The sequence below is a fragment of the Ambystoma mexicanum genome, chromosome 1p, assembly GCF_040938575.1.
Source record: "Ambystoma mexicanum isolate Mex_15411 chromosome 1p, UKY_AmexF1_1, whole genome shotgun sequence".
In the NCBI taxonomy this organism is placed as follows: Eukaryota; Metazoa; Chordata; class Amphibia; order Caudata; family Ambystomatidae; genus Ambystoma; species Ambystoma mexicanum.
Window position 1 is genome coordinate 871,031,119 of NC_090921.1, and position 16,067 is coordinate 871,047,185.

Here is a 16,067-nt window from a genome sequence, read left to right on the forward strand (position 1 = left end):
ATGAGTTGCTTCTGCATGGGATCGTAGTTGACTTAGAGTTCACATATGCCCATGGGGCCAGATTACAGACACTTTGCACGGGTGCACCATATTAGCAGTAGGGCCATTTTTGCCCTGGTGCTTTTACCATGCCAAACTGCACTTGTCATGGTGCATTGGTTTTCTAACATTTCCCAGTGTTTTTAGAAATAGAGCAAACATTGCTCTAGTGCTAATACCATGCAACCTTGCACTTTCACTGGTGCAAAGTTTCTGTAATTTTGCCCCTGGTGATCTAAACATGGATTATCTGTGGTGTGTGACTAGACCTAGATGAACTCCTTAATAACCTTTTATATTATCAAGCAGACCTGAAAGAGGTTCCTATCTGCTAAAAGAGAACAGCCAACAACTGCTGTAGTGGGATTACACTAAAATAATAACATTTGAGAAATTCAAAAATACCATGGTCCAGTAAATGATAACCATCTAACCCTGGACTTCAACAGACAACTAATCCTAAAGGCTGTCAGTTATATTAAGTCCAGAATCAGGGATGATGGTTACCTGTTTTTTGTAAAGACTTTACCAGTAGAAGCATATCAACTCTGATCTGTCAATTTATCAGGCTCGAAACCCCATTTCCTCAATCATTTAAATGATAATATCAGGATAATTAACATTTTACTACATATGTAAGTTGGCCTTTGCTATCGTCAGACTAGGAAATGCTATTTCATTTGTAATAAGGCAATCAAACTTCAACTACACAGGCACCAGTGCTTGGATTTATTTGTATTCCAAACCTGCTTGTATGCTGCGAACACAGCATATTTAAATATATTGCATTCAACATTGGACAATGCATGTAACCATTCAGAAATGGATGCTAGGACAGGAAAACGCATACACCCACACACATGAATAGCTTCATTTAACTTCAATAATAGTTTATTTGTATATGTATACATTAACAGAATATCTCAACCTTTCAGTATCATGGGACAATCAGAGGCACTTTTTTAAGCAACTTACAATTATAAGCAAAACGACACTATTTTACAAAGCATAAGTAGCTTTTAAATCATTTACTATGTAATATAGGTATTTCGGCAAGAGTATGTACATGATATAGTTGCTGAAATATAGATTTGCATATGACAAACTGTTTATTAAAATGCGAGAAATTCACTAGCCATCCTTCTAATACACCAGCACAAATGATGTAAATTAAATACTTGTGTGTTTCACTAAAATGAAGCACATATATTCACATACCCGTAATTGTCATTTGCATCCATATAAACAGGCATTGTCATTACAATGCATAATATAATATAAATACGCACTCTCTCCATGTGCCTTCAAAAGGAATTTAATGAGAAGTATGGCATGTTTCGTGTGTGGGTGTGTGTGTCTGTGTGTGTTTGTGTGTGTGTGTTTATTAAACATGGATAGCAAATGTTAATATTAGAAAAAAAAAGCAATCAATGATCAGTCAGGGAGCATGCCATACAATGCAAACATGCCTAAATATCATAGAAATATAACATCATCTAAATTGGTAATCTGTTAAAGTGCATTTTCCAATCAAAATCACAATTAAAATTGTCAAATAAACACAGCTGTTTAATGAACGAACATTAAAAGGGACCATTGTTATGTCTCCCCATTACTTTTATATAGTCTGAACATTCAAGCTCAGCATGAATAGTTTGCTTTCATTAAGCACTGACCCAGAATAGTAGGGACAATGTCAGACTCCCTAAAGAAGACACTGCAATAAACGTTAGCATCTACTGAGCCATATTAAAATGGCAGATTGCCTTACTACTCTGAGATGTAAGGTAAGCAAGCCTGTCCCATTTCTGCAACCAATTAGCTTGAGCCAAATGAATATAATATGACAAGAGAGTGAGAGAATCGAAGTTAACCCAGCACACAATTTCCTTCAGTAGCTTGCACTTGCACAATGTGATTGGCAGTACCAATATGCCAATGGCAGATCATGTCCATGTTCTCTTTTTATATGGAACTCCAATGTCTCTATGGCATGAATGCCGAGTGTGTGGGCAATATTTATATGTTGGCTACACAAGGTGTTGCTAAAGTGACACCAATAATCCGAATGATTTAAATTATGTGTAAAACATTTTTCAGGCACATGGTAAAATAATAATACATAGCGAGGTAAGGCTTAATAAAATGAAGTGTATGGTATGGAGAAGATAGTGTTTACCTGCTTACACATTATATTTGTCCATACATATTGAGATCTTAATCTGCATATCCTTAATTGTACAGTGCAGTTTCAGTTCTTGCCTCAAAAAATATCGTTTGTGCCTTCACATTCATAGAGAGAGCGAGTGATGACAACTGAATGGGAAACATAACGTCTTCGAACTCCGGAACCATTGACATTTCTAAGTGATGTTTTGTTTGATTCACCCAAATTGTTAATGTTGATAGAGTTGTGATGTCATATGAAAGGTGCAGTATAAAAATCAAAGTATATATTATTCAGATACAAATAAATCCTTAGAATATAAAATCACTTATCCATATATCATGCAAAATCATTTCTGCAAACGTTTCACTTGTATCACTCCATAGCCAATAATTCACAATACAAATTTCAGGCGAATACAGCGTTGCTTTACAGAGTAGGGCATGACCTGGCGGGGCAGTGCACCATTTCTTTATAATATTGGCATCAGGGCAGCATGCCTCAGCTAATCAAAAGGCTCAGAAGGTGGCCATTAAATAACTGTGATTACCAGTATTTACCAGACTGCAGGTTTTTAATTGCAGCTTTTTGTTTACAGCTGATTGTTTGCCGAACTTCTTTCCCTCAAAATGCAGGGGTGAGAGGGGTTTTTGGGTTTGGAAAATTGAGTGGGGGATATGTGGGAGTTTGGTGGTGGAGAGGGTTGGTGTTCGGTGGTAGGGCGGGTAAGTCAGCCTGCCCCCACATTTTGCAGTAAAATAAATAACTAACAAAGTAAACAGGACAACAATCTGCACTGAAAAGGATAACATACATACAAACCCATTTTTCATTTTCTGGGGTCATCTCTGAGAAATGCAAGCCCCAGGCTTTCCGACCATGCCCTCTGCAGCTCACCTGCATGCCCCCTCAAAAACATCCATCAACCCCCACTCTCTCCACTGTGTACAGGATTGCTTTTAAGTTCCCTTCACAGTTTCTATGGTGGCCATATTGATTTTAGTTTTTTTTTTTTTTTTACTTGAGGAATGTTCAGCGCTCTCTGCGCACCCCACTAACTTGTGCTGTATTTCTTATTTGAAGCTCATCATTTTGGACATTGAATGAGGGCAGGTCTACATGTATTTTGCTGGTCACCCCTGCACCAGATAATACATGTAGTTGAAGTACTACTCTGTGTAAACAGATTGTAGTTAGGTTGCTTTGATCATGGGTTGCTTTATCACTAAGCTGCAGTCAGATGTTCAGTGCAGGCAAGAAAAGATGTTCTGGTGCCTGAAACACATGCTTAGTAGGAGTGATAGTGAGGTCAGTATCCATGCCTCAGACCTAATTGTAGATGTGTTCTACATTATCGAGTGGACGGGGTTGCTCAATCTGAAGAGATGCGAAATGGGGAGATGTGGTTTGAGATTGAGTACGGATTTCATGAATTTTGTTTAAATACTTTACTTGGCTCTTTTATTTATTTGTTTTAATTGTTGTAATGTGCCACACGCACGGAGGCCTTGAATAGATGTCCAATGACACGGTAAGTGTTTGATGTGACTCGGCATGGATACTTTCCAGTAAATCAATCACTTGGGGTAACCCGATGGCAGCAGAAGGAAGAATTGGTCAGATAGGGGACATGAATTCCGGTGCCATCGCATATAGTTCCATGTTACAAGGCTGAAAATTAAACAAGACTGCAGTTACATGGCTCTACATTATTCTGAAGTGATTTAGTGGCTGGATGCTGAGCTTGAAGTTGTTATGAATATGTGAACAGCTTTATGCAAATAGTTAACAGCTAGAGCCAAGTGACTATAACGTTTAAAATATATTGCACACATGTGGCTGTGTACTAACTCATAGCTATATGACCAGGTTTGAAAAAGCTCTTCAGTTTAAAATGCATTTGCCATCTGCAATGCAGTCTCTGAAAGTGGCACAAACCTGGGGCATCAGGCCTTCACACTATTGCTTTTAGTATAGCTAATGCTCTGCCATCGTAACTTAGTGTTGTATTTATTACACGTAAATAGTAAACATTCTGTGCACACACGTATTTACATGCAACCTTCCATATAAGCCAAAGTAGCTATGTGTAAAACTGACCTGCACATTTCAGAAATGCGTTTAGCTTCCAGGGAACTACAGTGTGCTCTTTTGAAATGTCAATGTGTGCTCTAAACAACAGAATTACAGATTGACAGAACGCACCGGTGTAGAAATACTAACGAGAATGACATCGTGGGCTGTGAGATGTCATGTGAAAATAATGAATAGTATTGCAGTTTAAAATAATAGATTAACCACGCAGCTGTATTATGAAACAATGCATCCCAATTCATTTCCCATCAATTCCTAACGCAAAAGCAATCAAGATGAACTACTACATACATGTTGTGGGAATTATGTATGATTATTAAAGTGCACACATATTTAGTCATCTTGTTAACTGGAAACTACATACAGGGCAGCAGCCATACTGTTTAAAATGGGTGACTGTTTATAGCACAGTACATAGTAGATAGCAAGGGAGAACAATCGGTTGCTTTACTGGGTTAGCATGAGAACCAAAGTCAGGATTTTATTTTTTCCCTGGTGATGAGGTTTCCAGAATAAACACCTGGATGAATGTGGCTGTCAATTGAGACCTTATAAAAAACATACTAAACTGTGTACCCTGGTCGAGATCTAATAAAAGACTAAATGGATAGAACTAAGGAACATATGCACCAGAAAAAATAACATGGGGCTTGCTCGTAAAAACAGCATCTGTGTGGACTGCAGTGACCCAAATATGGCGGGCATGACTGTGTGTGTCTATTGATAGATGATCTGCGCAACTCATACTGTTGCCAGAAAAACTAAGTGTAAGAGAATGATATGAATTTGGCTTCATCAAAAGTGAAATATGGAGGTAATATACTATAATTGAATTCAATATAACTGTTTTTTAATATCATCACTACTGGTATTTTGGTGGCATTTTTGTATAAGAGAGGGGTTAGGGAGAATTGGTGGAAGCACAGGTTAAATTCTAATCTAAATCTGGTGAGATTATATGTGAGTTGGAGACATGGGTTATGTTTCTGTATTGCGTACTAATACGCTTCATCCAATGGGCATAGGTTGGCTGGGAAAACAACATAATGGGACAATGGAGTGGTTACTCTATTGATTGGCTAGTCTAGATTGGGCACTATATGAGCAGATAGCTGCTGGTAGCTGGGTTTTATTAGATTGATGTACTACACTGTAAGGTAAAAGAAGCAGTGCGATGGTGTGATGAATCAACTTCCGAGGCACCAATGTTCCTCGGTTTCTAAACCATCAATCAGCCCCACACCTCTAGAATATCAGAAAGGATCCACACAGATTGGAAACACAAGTAATTTATAAACCTCCTTGTCCAATTTTGGTAACATAGACGGAACGGCAGACTTATCCCCAAAAGGTTGTGGATCGTTGGTTAGTTGCAATACAGCAAAAATACTATTATTACCCAATGATAAAAGGGACTGTCCAGTCAAGGTTGTTTAAAAACATTGACTTTATTATTACCACAACAGGCAGTTCTAGCACACTACAAGATTCAACCCACACTATAAAGGAATGCAGTGGACAGACAGTTTCAAAGAAGGAAAAGGGATGCACTCTAGGTACTGGCAGGAAGGTGGTCAGTATTGTATATCATTGCAACAGTTAAAGGATACTTGGTTTCAGCACAAAGGGAGCAATGAGTTGTAAAATGTCTCTAGGGTCTTCTGAGAAGGACCAGGGAGACAGAAACATAATGTACATTGTGCTTGTAGGTCTCTGTTTAACGTCATTCTTTTCAAACAGTGAGCTATTTATATATTAAGTTTAAAAAGTTTTATTTTATTCAATATCACAATGCAAAACAACAATCTAAACAGATATATGATGTCAATTATATAAAAAAAAAAAAAATATAACAAAAATATTGAAATATTTACATTCTGTGATATATTAGTTAATAATTCCGAGTGCGTTATTTTTATCATACTCTCTATTGTCAGTTTTGTATAAACAAAATATTCTTATATCTACGGTTATGAAACAAAGCCATTATTATGTATGACTGTCTGTTCGGTGTACAGGAGGGTTCTTCACGCTCCTTTACATTCATATATGTACCACATATGATAATCCTGTCACATATGTAGATATTCCATACTCCAAATCTTATTTGTACATAGTAATCTTATTGCGACAGTGCCATCTCCTATTGCTGTCCCATTGACTCCCCACAACACACAATACATGAAATAACCATTACCACCTTGTACTAATGTAGGACACCCTTCATCGGGACTGCCCACGCAGCTATGCGTGTTTATGTACCGAAATTCTTGACAAAGCATTCCTTTCTGTCCTAAGAAATACAGGTTCATAGAAAAACCAAATCTGTTGTGTTTTTGAGACCATTATAATGGCGTTTCCCTCAATGGTTCAAGAATTCAAAAAGGGTAATTATGGGATTATTACTGTCTGGTGGTTGGGTACTGGGCTTCACTTAACTAACTACCTGTGAGGGTTATTATAGGGAACTCGCACTGTTGACATGTGTTTGCCACATGCTCACCTCTTAAGTGTTTTTCTTTGTTGCATCGTGTTCTAGCCCCACCTAACTGCCACATTGTTTAGAACTGGTATGATAACGTATTTAATTTGTCAGACATATATCTCTGTCACCTGCATTCCTTTGCCAGTAAGTGGGCATCCCTACCATTCCAATTTGATTCATCTCCCCTTTGAAGCATTGGGGACTCGTGATATGTTCAAAGAAGCCAAAGGTATAGCAGTTCTACCTGTAAACATGAAGTGACTTGAAGGATCCTTATGTGCATAGGAATAGGTGTTAGCTATATCACTCAGAGCATCTCCCGCAACAGAAATACCTAACTGCCTCACACCACTCTCAACCTGAGAGAGAGCCTTTGCAGTCTTGTTCTGACCTGGTGTTTGCTGAAGCCTAGCACTGACGTACAGTCATGAGGCTACTACACCTGCACCTTGGGCTTGAATCAAACAGTTGTGTACAATAATATTAGACATGCTCGTGAATACTTACCGAGGAATTAGTTGTGTGACGAAGGAATCTGACCACTTTGGAATCTGTAGCTGGACAGGCCAATGCCATGTATCGATTTCGAAAAGTCCCATAGATTTTGAGATGAAATCCGGACTTCATTGCAGCCGGTTCTGCGTTCATCATGTCCTTTCTAGTGGAGGGAATATCCACGCCGTATGCAGACAGGTCAAAGTATAGGCTGTGTGCCCGGATTTCTGGTGTCGGGACCTGCATGTTTTGAAAAAAATCAGAAATACATGGTGGTTACAAGTAGTTCACTGGTTTATCCGCCTATTATTGGATTAACTGTAGCATTATCATTAATTAATGTATCTGTCGTTCAGATTGCATTAACATGTTTGTATCTGCTTTAAAAAGTGTGAGATATTCACACCAAAGGATGGGTGAGAACAATCCACTGTGTTTGCAAGATGTTTTCAGTGTTGGCCTCATTCTGCAGATACAATCACTGATGATAGATGGCTGCTCTGGCATCAGTGCACACTGCCATACATGAGATGAGGTAAATGTGGCCTCCCCACTGCTTAATTTGGGCAACGGAACTCATGCGGGGCCAGCGCACGTGCAATTGCTTTGTTTGTTCTTCCACTTCGCTTTGCTTCAATTATAAATGATTGGGATTTGTCATTCTGATCTCGATTTCTCTCGTGCTTCCAGGTTGCAGGTCACGGCTGGCTGGGCCTGGGAGGGGCCAGCAATAGCAATGAACAACAAACTGCTACAAACAACAGCCAATGAAAACTACCATTCTGTTGTTACTATGCAGTATTTGATACATTCTGTATAGTAACACAGAATGTGCAGTTTTCATTGGGTGTTCTTCTGAGCCAGTGAAATTACAATGGTGACGTGTTATTGTTGCCACAGGAGGCAGCGCAGTGTCACCTTCATTTCACAAGTAACTGTGAAGTGAAGGTGTCGAGGCGTGGCGTCATCGGTCCTGACTCCTGACTTGTGAGAGAGAGAGCCTGCTCTGCTGCACTACGTGGTGCAGCCTAGTTGCCTCCTGGGGCCCCCTCTGTCTGCTTTTTCATTTGGGTGGGTGCCAGTGTGCGCACCCGGCCCCCCCACCCTGAGGCCCGACAGGAGACCAAGTCCCAGCCGGCAAAGCAGGTAAGTCACTTGTTGCGTGCAGTGCAGCCTGAGCCTGTCACAGTCAAGTGATCAGGCAAGGAAGGTCCAGGTCAGGGCCCGGACGGCGGCACGGTCCCCTGGTGGTGTCCTGACTGCCCAGGAGTCAGGACTCCACCAGGGCCCATCTGCGCCCGGGCTTCTGTCTGTATGACCAGTGTGCGGTGTGCTGCTGACTGCAGTCAGTGCCAGGCCCGGCCAATTTCTGTGACCAGGGGCTGCCGGCTGCCGCAGACTGAGTCGGATGAGTCTGCCGCGGGCGGCTGTGCCTGTGGGTTGTGCCCAAAAGTATGTTTACTTTTGTCTTTGAAAACCTGACCTTCTGTGGGGCCGGTGGCCGGGGGTCCCGCCCCACAGAAGTTAGGTTTTAAAAGAAATAACTTATTTTGAGTGGCTGCTGTGGTCCATCACTTCGCAAGTGATGGGCCCCAGATCCAAAATATAAGTTTTTTCTTTTAAAATCTTACCTTCCGTGGGGCAGCTGTGCTGCGCACCTATTTTTGTCATCATCAGGCTCAGCATGGCCGTGGCGGCCCCACGGAAGGTAGCCTAAGTGATTGAGGCAAGGCAGGGCAAAGCCCAGGACCGGGCATGGCATGGGCGGCAACGTGGTCCCACTAGTGTCTGTCACAAAAGGAATGAATTGTCGTTTGCAACTTTGGTCACTTTTTCATTGGTGCCGAGCCCGACTCGAGACAATTGTATGCCCCCAACCCTGGATAGCATTCATCTAAATGAAACATGAACTGTGAATTTTTGCCTGGGTGTTTCCGTTCTTCCTTTTAATGTTATCGCCCACATTAGTTCACAAACGAGCTTCAGCGAGGGGACCCGGAACGGTGCACGCATTGGGCTGAAACTGAACCAGCTGCACTTCGCGAGAAAAGCCCATGCAAATATGAACTTCTGAAATGCCATTTCAGGCTTAAAGATACACACATGAAAACTAGACGGGCTAAACATGGTGCACATGCCCACTAATCTGTCGTCATAAATAAAAGCACTAGTTGAGTATTCGTGTATAATTCTCAACCGTCTTTTGCTGTCATTTTTTTACATAATTCCAGCACATGTTTTCTATCCTGATTTGTGGTTTATACACCAGATTTGGCCCCTTAACCTGGGTACAATACGCTCCGAGCATGTGCTCCGAATGAGAGCACATGCAATCCTGAGATAGGAATCATCAGATCGGGAGGTGGGTGTCTGTTACAACTCGCAGTTTAGTGAAGTATGTCAAGAACATGTCAGTGGGAAGGAGATATCCGAATATGCATTCACCTCTGGCTCCTGAATATTGGGTAACAAAACATATTTTGTTTTTTAATATGTGTTAAGGTGAAAAGAGGCCCTAAAGCATAAGTAGCACAGGCCGTTGATTTCACAACAATGTCTTGCAGAAATTACTTTTTCCAAGTTATACAACACCATGCTCATGCTTGAAGGAATGGTGAAGAGCGATGCATTTATGAGATGTGATGACTGATAAGAGCTTGAGAGTAAATTGATTACACAAAACACCTAGATGAGGTGACTGAAGAACGGGCTGAGGGGAGGGTGCTCTTCCTAAAGGTAACCGATTAACAATACTTGGTGTACTTGATCAGACTGTCAGATGGGGCAGAAGGGGTAGTGACAAATACAGTGCAACAGTGACTGAAACAGAATGCTTTTTTATTTATTAGCATTTTTAAAACGCTCACACAGCCCGGGGACATCGAGGCGCAGTTACAGGAGGAGCATGTCTTAGTTGCGTATTTACTACTAGCCTGTGGCATGGAGCAGCAGCAGTGTGATGGGCTGGTGGTGGGCCGATCTAGGTAGGTCTAACACTGAACTGGCGCGGCCGGCGCACCCGCGCTAAGGTTAGCGCTGTGCCCGCACTTAGGACGGCGCCGTGCCCGGCATTATGGGGCCAATATTTTTTGGGCACTGGCACTTATTTTTTTACAAATTAAGCACTGGGCCTCCCTAATCGTTATTGATTGCTTGACCAAAATATTACTGCTGAGGGTAAATCAGAACAAAAGCACAAACACATGTTAATTTCTGAGGTAGGGATTGCGACTTCACAGGGGAAAAAACTGCTAACTGGTAAGTCCATTTAATACAAACTCAGACTGTATTCAGTCGTAATTGGGACCATTTTTTTACATTATGTTTTCTGTGATGTAGGTTGCTTCTGTACCTTGTTTACAATCTGTGGCAGTGACACCAACAGTGGCAATTTGGCAGTATACTGGTAGATCATATTTTCTGCTTCAGTGGTGTTTGGACGTCTGGATGTTTTTAGTACTCAGAAATAAGGCAATTACTGTATAATAGTCTCTGCAAAGTTGTATGTTCAAAGCTTTGTGAAAGCAAACAGATGTATGTGTGAAATGAGCGTGTATCCCTAATGCATATGCATCGGATGTTTGCCCTTCTTTGATTTGTTGAAAATCTGAGAGGCCTTAAGGCTCATAAGAAAGTGACTGAGCAATCCCAGGTTATACATTTTGCTTCAGAATGACAAGGTGGGGTTTATGTTGGAACAGTGTGAATGTGGTGGTGGTTTGGTTTAACAGATGAAAGGAATTTACTTAACGTAAACATGCGTTCTGGCCAACCAGACACATTTATTCATTCAATTTACAGTGCAGCTGTCATGAAAAGTAAATAATTTAGACCGGTATAAGGGCCTGTTCCAGCAAAAAGGACATTTCCCTGCAGGAGATTGAGAGTGGCATCATGGACACCGAGAACAATGCCCAAGGAGCCCATGAATCCTGAAGTAGAACACACTCTAGTATGTTATGCACCCATCTACCATTTCATGTTAGGAATGCCTCCGTAGCTCCATTTCCTATCCCGTGAAAATATATTAAGGTGTCCTGTTAAATTCCTCTACCTCTCTTGCACTGTAATTTGTCTTTCATGTCACCCCAAAGCCAACCATTTGGGATTTTGTGTGGGAATGGCAAATACACTTGCCAGGCACTGTCATAGTGGTATCAACTGCCACCTGATGGTAACGGGTGCAACATGGTGAGAGTTCCTGGCCATGCGTCTGGAAAATACCTAACACTTATACACTAGATACGACTGTTGGCTTTACCAATGATTGTTTTTAACAGGGCTTTAGTGAAGGGCATGCATAGTGCTTATAAATTGAGTGGCTGAAGCAGACCTCATTTAGACATTTTTATTACACCAGTAGCAGGTTTACTACTCCAATTAAGCCATTAACTCTCATAAGACTGTTTTAAAAAAAACATTGGCAAGCTCTTTGAAAGCAAAGTTTGATGATAAGGCTTGATTAATGCAAGCTCATTGTTTTCATGAGGAGGTATTTTGGGCACAGATGGGCAGGAACTGGGTAGGAATGGCCGTAGGCATTTGCAAGGCCATGGGGAGGCAATGGATTCGACAAAAAACAAACAACACTCACAAGCTGTGTGTCCCTCCTCATATGCCATTTCTCCCTAGGTGTGCACAAGTGCAATCGTTTCGGCTTATAGGTGTCGCAAGCGCCACCTAACAGCCAAAACTAAAAATGCCTGTCTTCTGACACCCTCACTCGCCTCCTTTCTGTGTACACCCCACCCCCCAAAATACCCTGCTTCGTGGTGCCGACCAGTTACTGAAAATAAATGTTTTCTTGAGCAATCTTTAAGCATTTTCCTACATTCAGGACAATCTGTAATTGGCAAATTCGTATCATTTTGTTTTAAGGGAATCTAAGGAACTCAACCAATCCACATCATGAACAGTGCTTTATTATATCGATACGTTGTCACAGCTGCAGAATATGTTTGATTTCATTTTAATTTTGATGTATTTGCATTGCGCACTTAACACAGTCAATCGTATCTAGGTGCAGTATAACGTAGGATCTGAGCCTGAGTCACGCAAGACAAACTACACAGGTCGAACCAAAGGTCAAAACCAAACTGAGCTACCAGTTCCATTTGTATGTATCACGCCTATTCCTTTTACTTAAGAAGGTGGATTTCCAGTGACTACTGGTATTCATATAGCGATTGCACGGCCCTGATCTTCAGAGGGAGCCTCTTCCATAAATCTGCGGTCGACAAAGACTTCGACAAAGGGAATTTCCAACAGCAATTTGTTGCTAGATCGCAATGGACGGATTGAGTGATGCCGCCTGATTTTCTTAGATAAGCAAGGTGGAGCCAGATTATTTATACACTTATAAACTAAGCACATGATTTTAGAATCTACGGAATCTGTAACAGTCAACCAGTGCAAAGATCAAGGAAGACTTGAGATTGGAGAGGACTTCCTTAGTCCAAAGATCAGTTTGACAGCAGCATTTGGGGTTTTCTGCAGATTCTGCATTTGAGTAAGTGGAATACCTGCCAGCAGTCCGTTACCATAGTCTAAACAGGAGTTTACCATAGCCCCCACCACCACAGAGTGGTCCTCCACCGGAATAAATGGTAAAGCCTATCGCTGGAGGCTCAAGGTGCCAAAAACGGACTGTGTGTTAGTGCTCCCCTGGGCTGCGCACCTGAGATTTTACTGCAAGAAGCACCCCAAGTTTTTAATTTTGGGAGAAAACAGTAAGCCTGGATCTGGCACCTACTCAACTTGAGGAGGCTTTTTAGGCCGAATAGTGCTACTTATGTTTTTCTGGCATTCAAAAGAAGCTTGTTGGTGGATATCCATGTCCTCACCTCTACCAAGCATTGTTCGACCCTCTGAAAAGTGTCTTTCAGTTTTCCCATTTTGAAAAACACCTGGCTGTCGTCCGCATAGGAGTGCAGGTTGACCTTATGTTCCAGAGGCTGCTTCAGCAAAGAACGAATTCCTTAAGACCAGAAAGACATTTTTGAGAGTGGACACTTTTTCCCAAACCCACTAGTTTAAGTCTAAATGATTGCACACTTTCCCAAACAGTACAGGTTTTAACGGTGTGAAAAAACAATATGTGCTTTTCTTTTCAGGTCTAACTATTCACAAAACAGAAAAAGATATCCTAGCCCAGTATATTGGACACATCTTATCCTAAAAGCGGCTTCAGACTGAGAACCAAACGATCACTGGAAACAATCAGACAAATTGACATGCACCCAAAGGGAAACCATCTACCAGATCACAAAAGCACCAGAACAACCTAGCAAACCAGGATGAAAAAGAGATGATACCGTTTTGATTTAGTGTCACCATATGTCTGCAAACAACTACTTAACCAGGCAATTCAGGGGATCAGAATCAGTCTGGTCAGTCTCTCCTGCTAAGACCACAGCATGGAACCCAGAAAAGTAAGAAATCTGCTTCCTGATGGATAACAGCACGAGAAGAATCACAACTGCTAGGTTGATAACAGATTTGAAGACAAACAGTTCAATCTATCATTACATTAATTCAAAAAATGTCACTAATCTCAAATCATCTTTGCTCCCCAACTAACCGATGAAATGGTGGCTTAATGATTCATAATACCACACACATTGTCAGAAAAATGGCAGGTTTCTATGTGAAAAGTCCCCAGGAAAATATAGTCTTGTGTAAATGTAGCCAGCAAAAAGTTGTTTTAAAAAATGTAATCATTCAATACAATCAATGCAAAGTGTGCAAATGTTGCCAGTAATAAGGTCACCTAAAAATATACAAAGGTACAAGGCTGTAACTGTAAAGACTGGAAGGAGGTATCTGTACGTCTGCCCTCTATATCATTGAGACAAAGGCAGAGAGTACCCCAGCAAAGGTACTCTATATGGTAGCTTTAACGAGAAACCAAGGCTTAAGCACACAGGGGAGGTTCTTAAGTACAGTGAGTCCCCAATTTCCACAGAGGAATGCCCACACACTATGTTAGGTGATAACACAGCTTCTTTACATAAAATAAGGTTGCTACCAATATGTACACATACATAATAAAACTTTGTACTCAGGCAGCTCTATTCAAAGCATGACAATTATAACACTATAGGTGGTACCACACAATAATTAAATTCAGTAATAAATGCACCAACTGCAAACAGTTTTACATAGGCATGTGAATTCTTAAGTGAGGTGTAACAGCATATAATAGGGAAGAAAGACAGATTAGTTATGAGCAGTGGTAGAATTCTTTCTTTAGACTAGATACACAATTCTGTGTGAAGATCCCCCCACCTGGGCAACCTGTAATGGAAAAGTTAAGGAGTAACTTATCTTGTCTTTTACAGCCCAGTCCAAAATGTTCAATAACTCTTTACTTTCTTTTTAAAGGTTCTACCACCCCAACGTACCTTATAGGCCACAGGATAACAGGATCCAAGACGAATATGGGACCCCTGGACAACTCCTGAGGCTAGAAGATGCTCTTCCTCATCACAGTACCTTTAGTTTCTTGGCAGGCAAAGTGACAGAGTTTCTCAGTTTCACTCGACAATTCCCTCTGGTAATGGACCACCCCTTAGAAGAAGGAGCCACTAGGATGCTCAGTCCAAGAAGAAAAAATTAACCAACGTCCTTCTGAAGTTCTCAGTTGGTCGACGATTTCTCCGACTGTAGGAGTCCTTACTGTGGGCTCCTGAAAGGCTTGTCAGATGAGAGTAAGATCCCTAGCTACCTTTGATGACTGGTGAATAGGTCAATTTTGGTGTCGGGTTTCGGATAATCACATTTCTCTAACTTTTGGTTCTTCGGTGCTGCAGCCGCATCAGGGACATCTGGACAGCTTCTGGTGACCTGGACTCGACCACTGGAGTGGACCATGGACCCTCACCAAGTCTGGACCCTCGAGACATCTTCGTTGGTTTTTGGTGGCAGGAAACCCACCCGCAGCAGACCTTCCTCAGCACTCAGCAACTCTGGACCTTCTCCAGCGTGAAAAAATAGTCAGTGATGATGATGGCACAGATGTCACTTGAAGTATTCTTTGACAGTTTGGAACTTTGCAGCACCAGGTGTCAATTAGAACTATGCCAGGGTACCCCCTCTTCAGGGCGGTAAAAAGCAATGGGCTTCCAGCGGTCGTGAACGCTCCTACGGGCCGTGAGTGATACCAATGGACTTCTTTGACTCAAGACATACGGGCACTCCTCTTCAGGACTCACGAAGACCCCTTCTCCGGACAGCAGGCACACAGGATTGGCTTCCAGGGCACTTTGTATTGAGAGTAGCAGGTTTCACGATGGTCCCTTGTAGCTCTGGGAGAGGTCTTCTGTGCAGTCCTCTCTGGATCAGTCCTTCGCAGAACATGGCAGCTTTCGGATTACAGAAGACTTCTCCTCCAGCTTGGCTTCAAGGAACAGCTTCTTCTTGCTTCAGCTTCTACTTCAGCTTCGGAACACAGTGAGTGTGAGGTCTCTTGTTATACACATCTGGTCACCATTCACTCAGGCTGGGCCAGGTTCAATCAACCAATCACACAGAAGGGCATTCATGCAGGCAGGCAGCCAATCAGGCTCACAGGTATTCAGGCCATTCAATCCACCCAGAAACCCATAACAAAGAACGTGGATTGGTGTAAGCACCCAGCCTTTCAGCACTCTAGACTGCATTCACTGCATTTTCAGTCAGGGCTGTCGCATGCACTGTGTCACACACACCACACCCAGACACCCATTACACAGAATGTGAGTTCACTTCAGACTACATTCACACAGGTCACACTGCAAGGGTGTACCC

General features: G+C 41.8%; 1 protein-coding gene across 1 annotated transcript in view; it reads right to left on the minus strand.

Moving 5' to 3' along the window:
• Positions 1 to 16,067, minus strand: part of LOC138581958 (uncharacterized) — a 479,211-nt gene that overhangs the window by 156,044 nt on the left and 307,100 nt on the right. Inside the window, exon 4 of the mRNA XM_069652872.1 lies at positions 7,293 to 7,520. Coding sequence (XP_069508973.1) covers positions 7,293 to 7,520 — 228 coding nt within the window. The remainder of the gene's footprint in view (positions 1 to 7,292; positions 7,521 to 16,067) is intronic.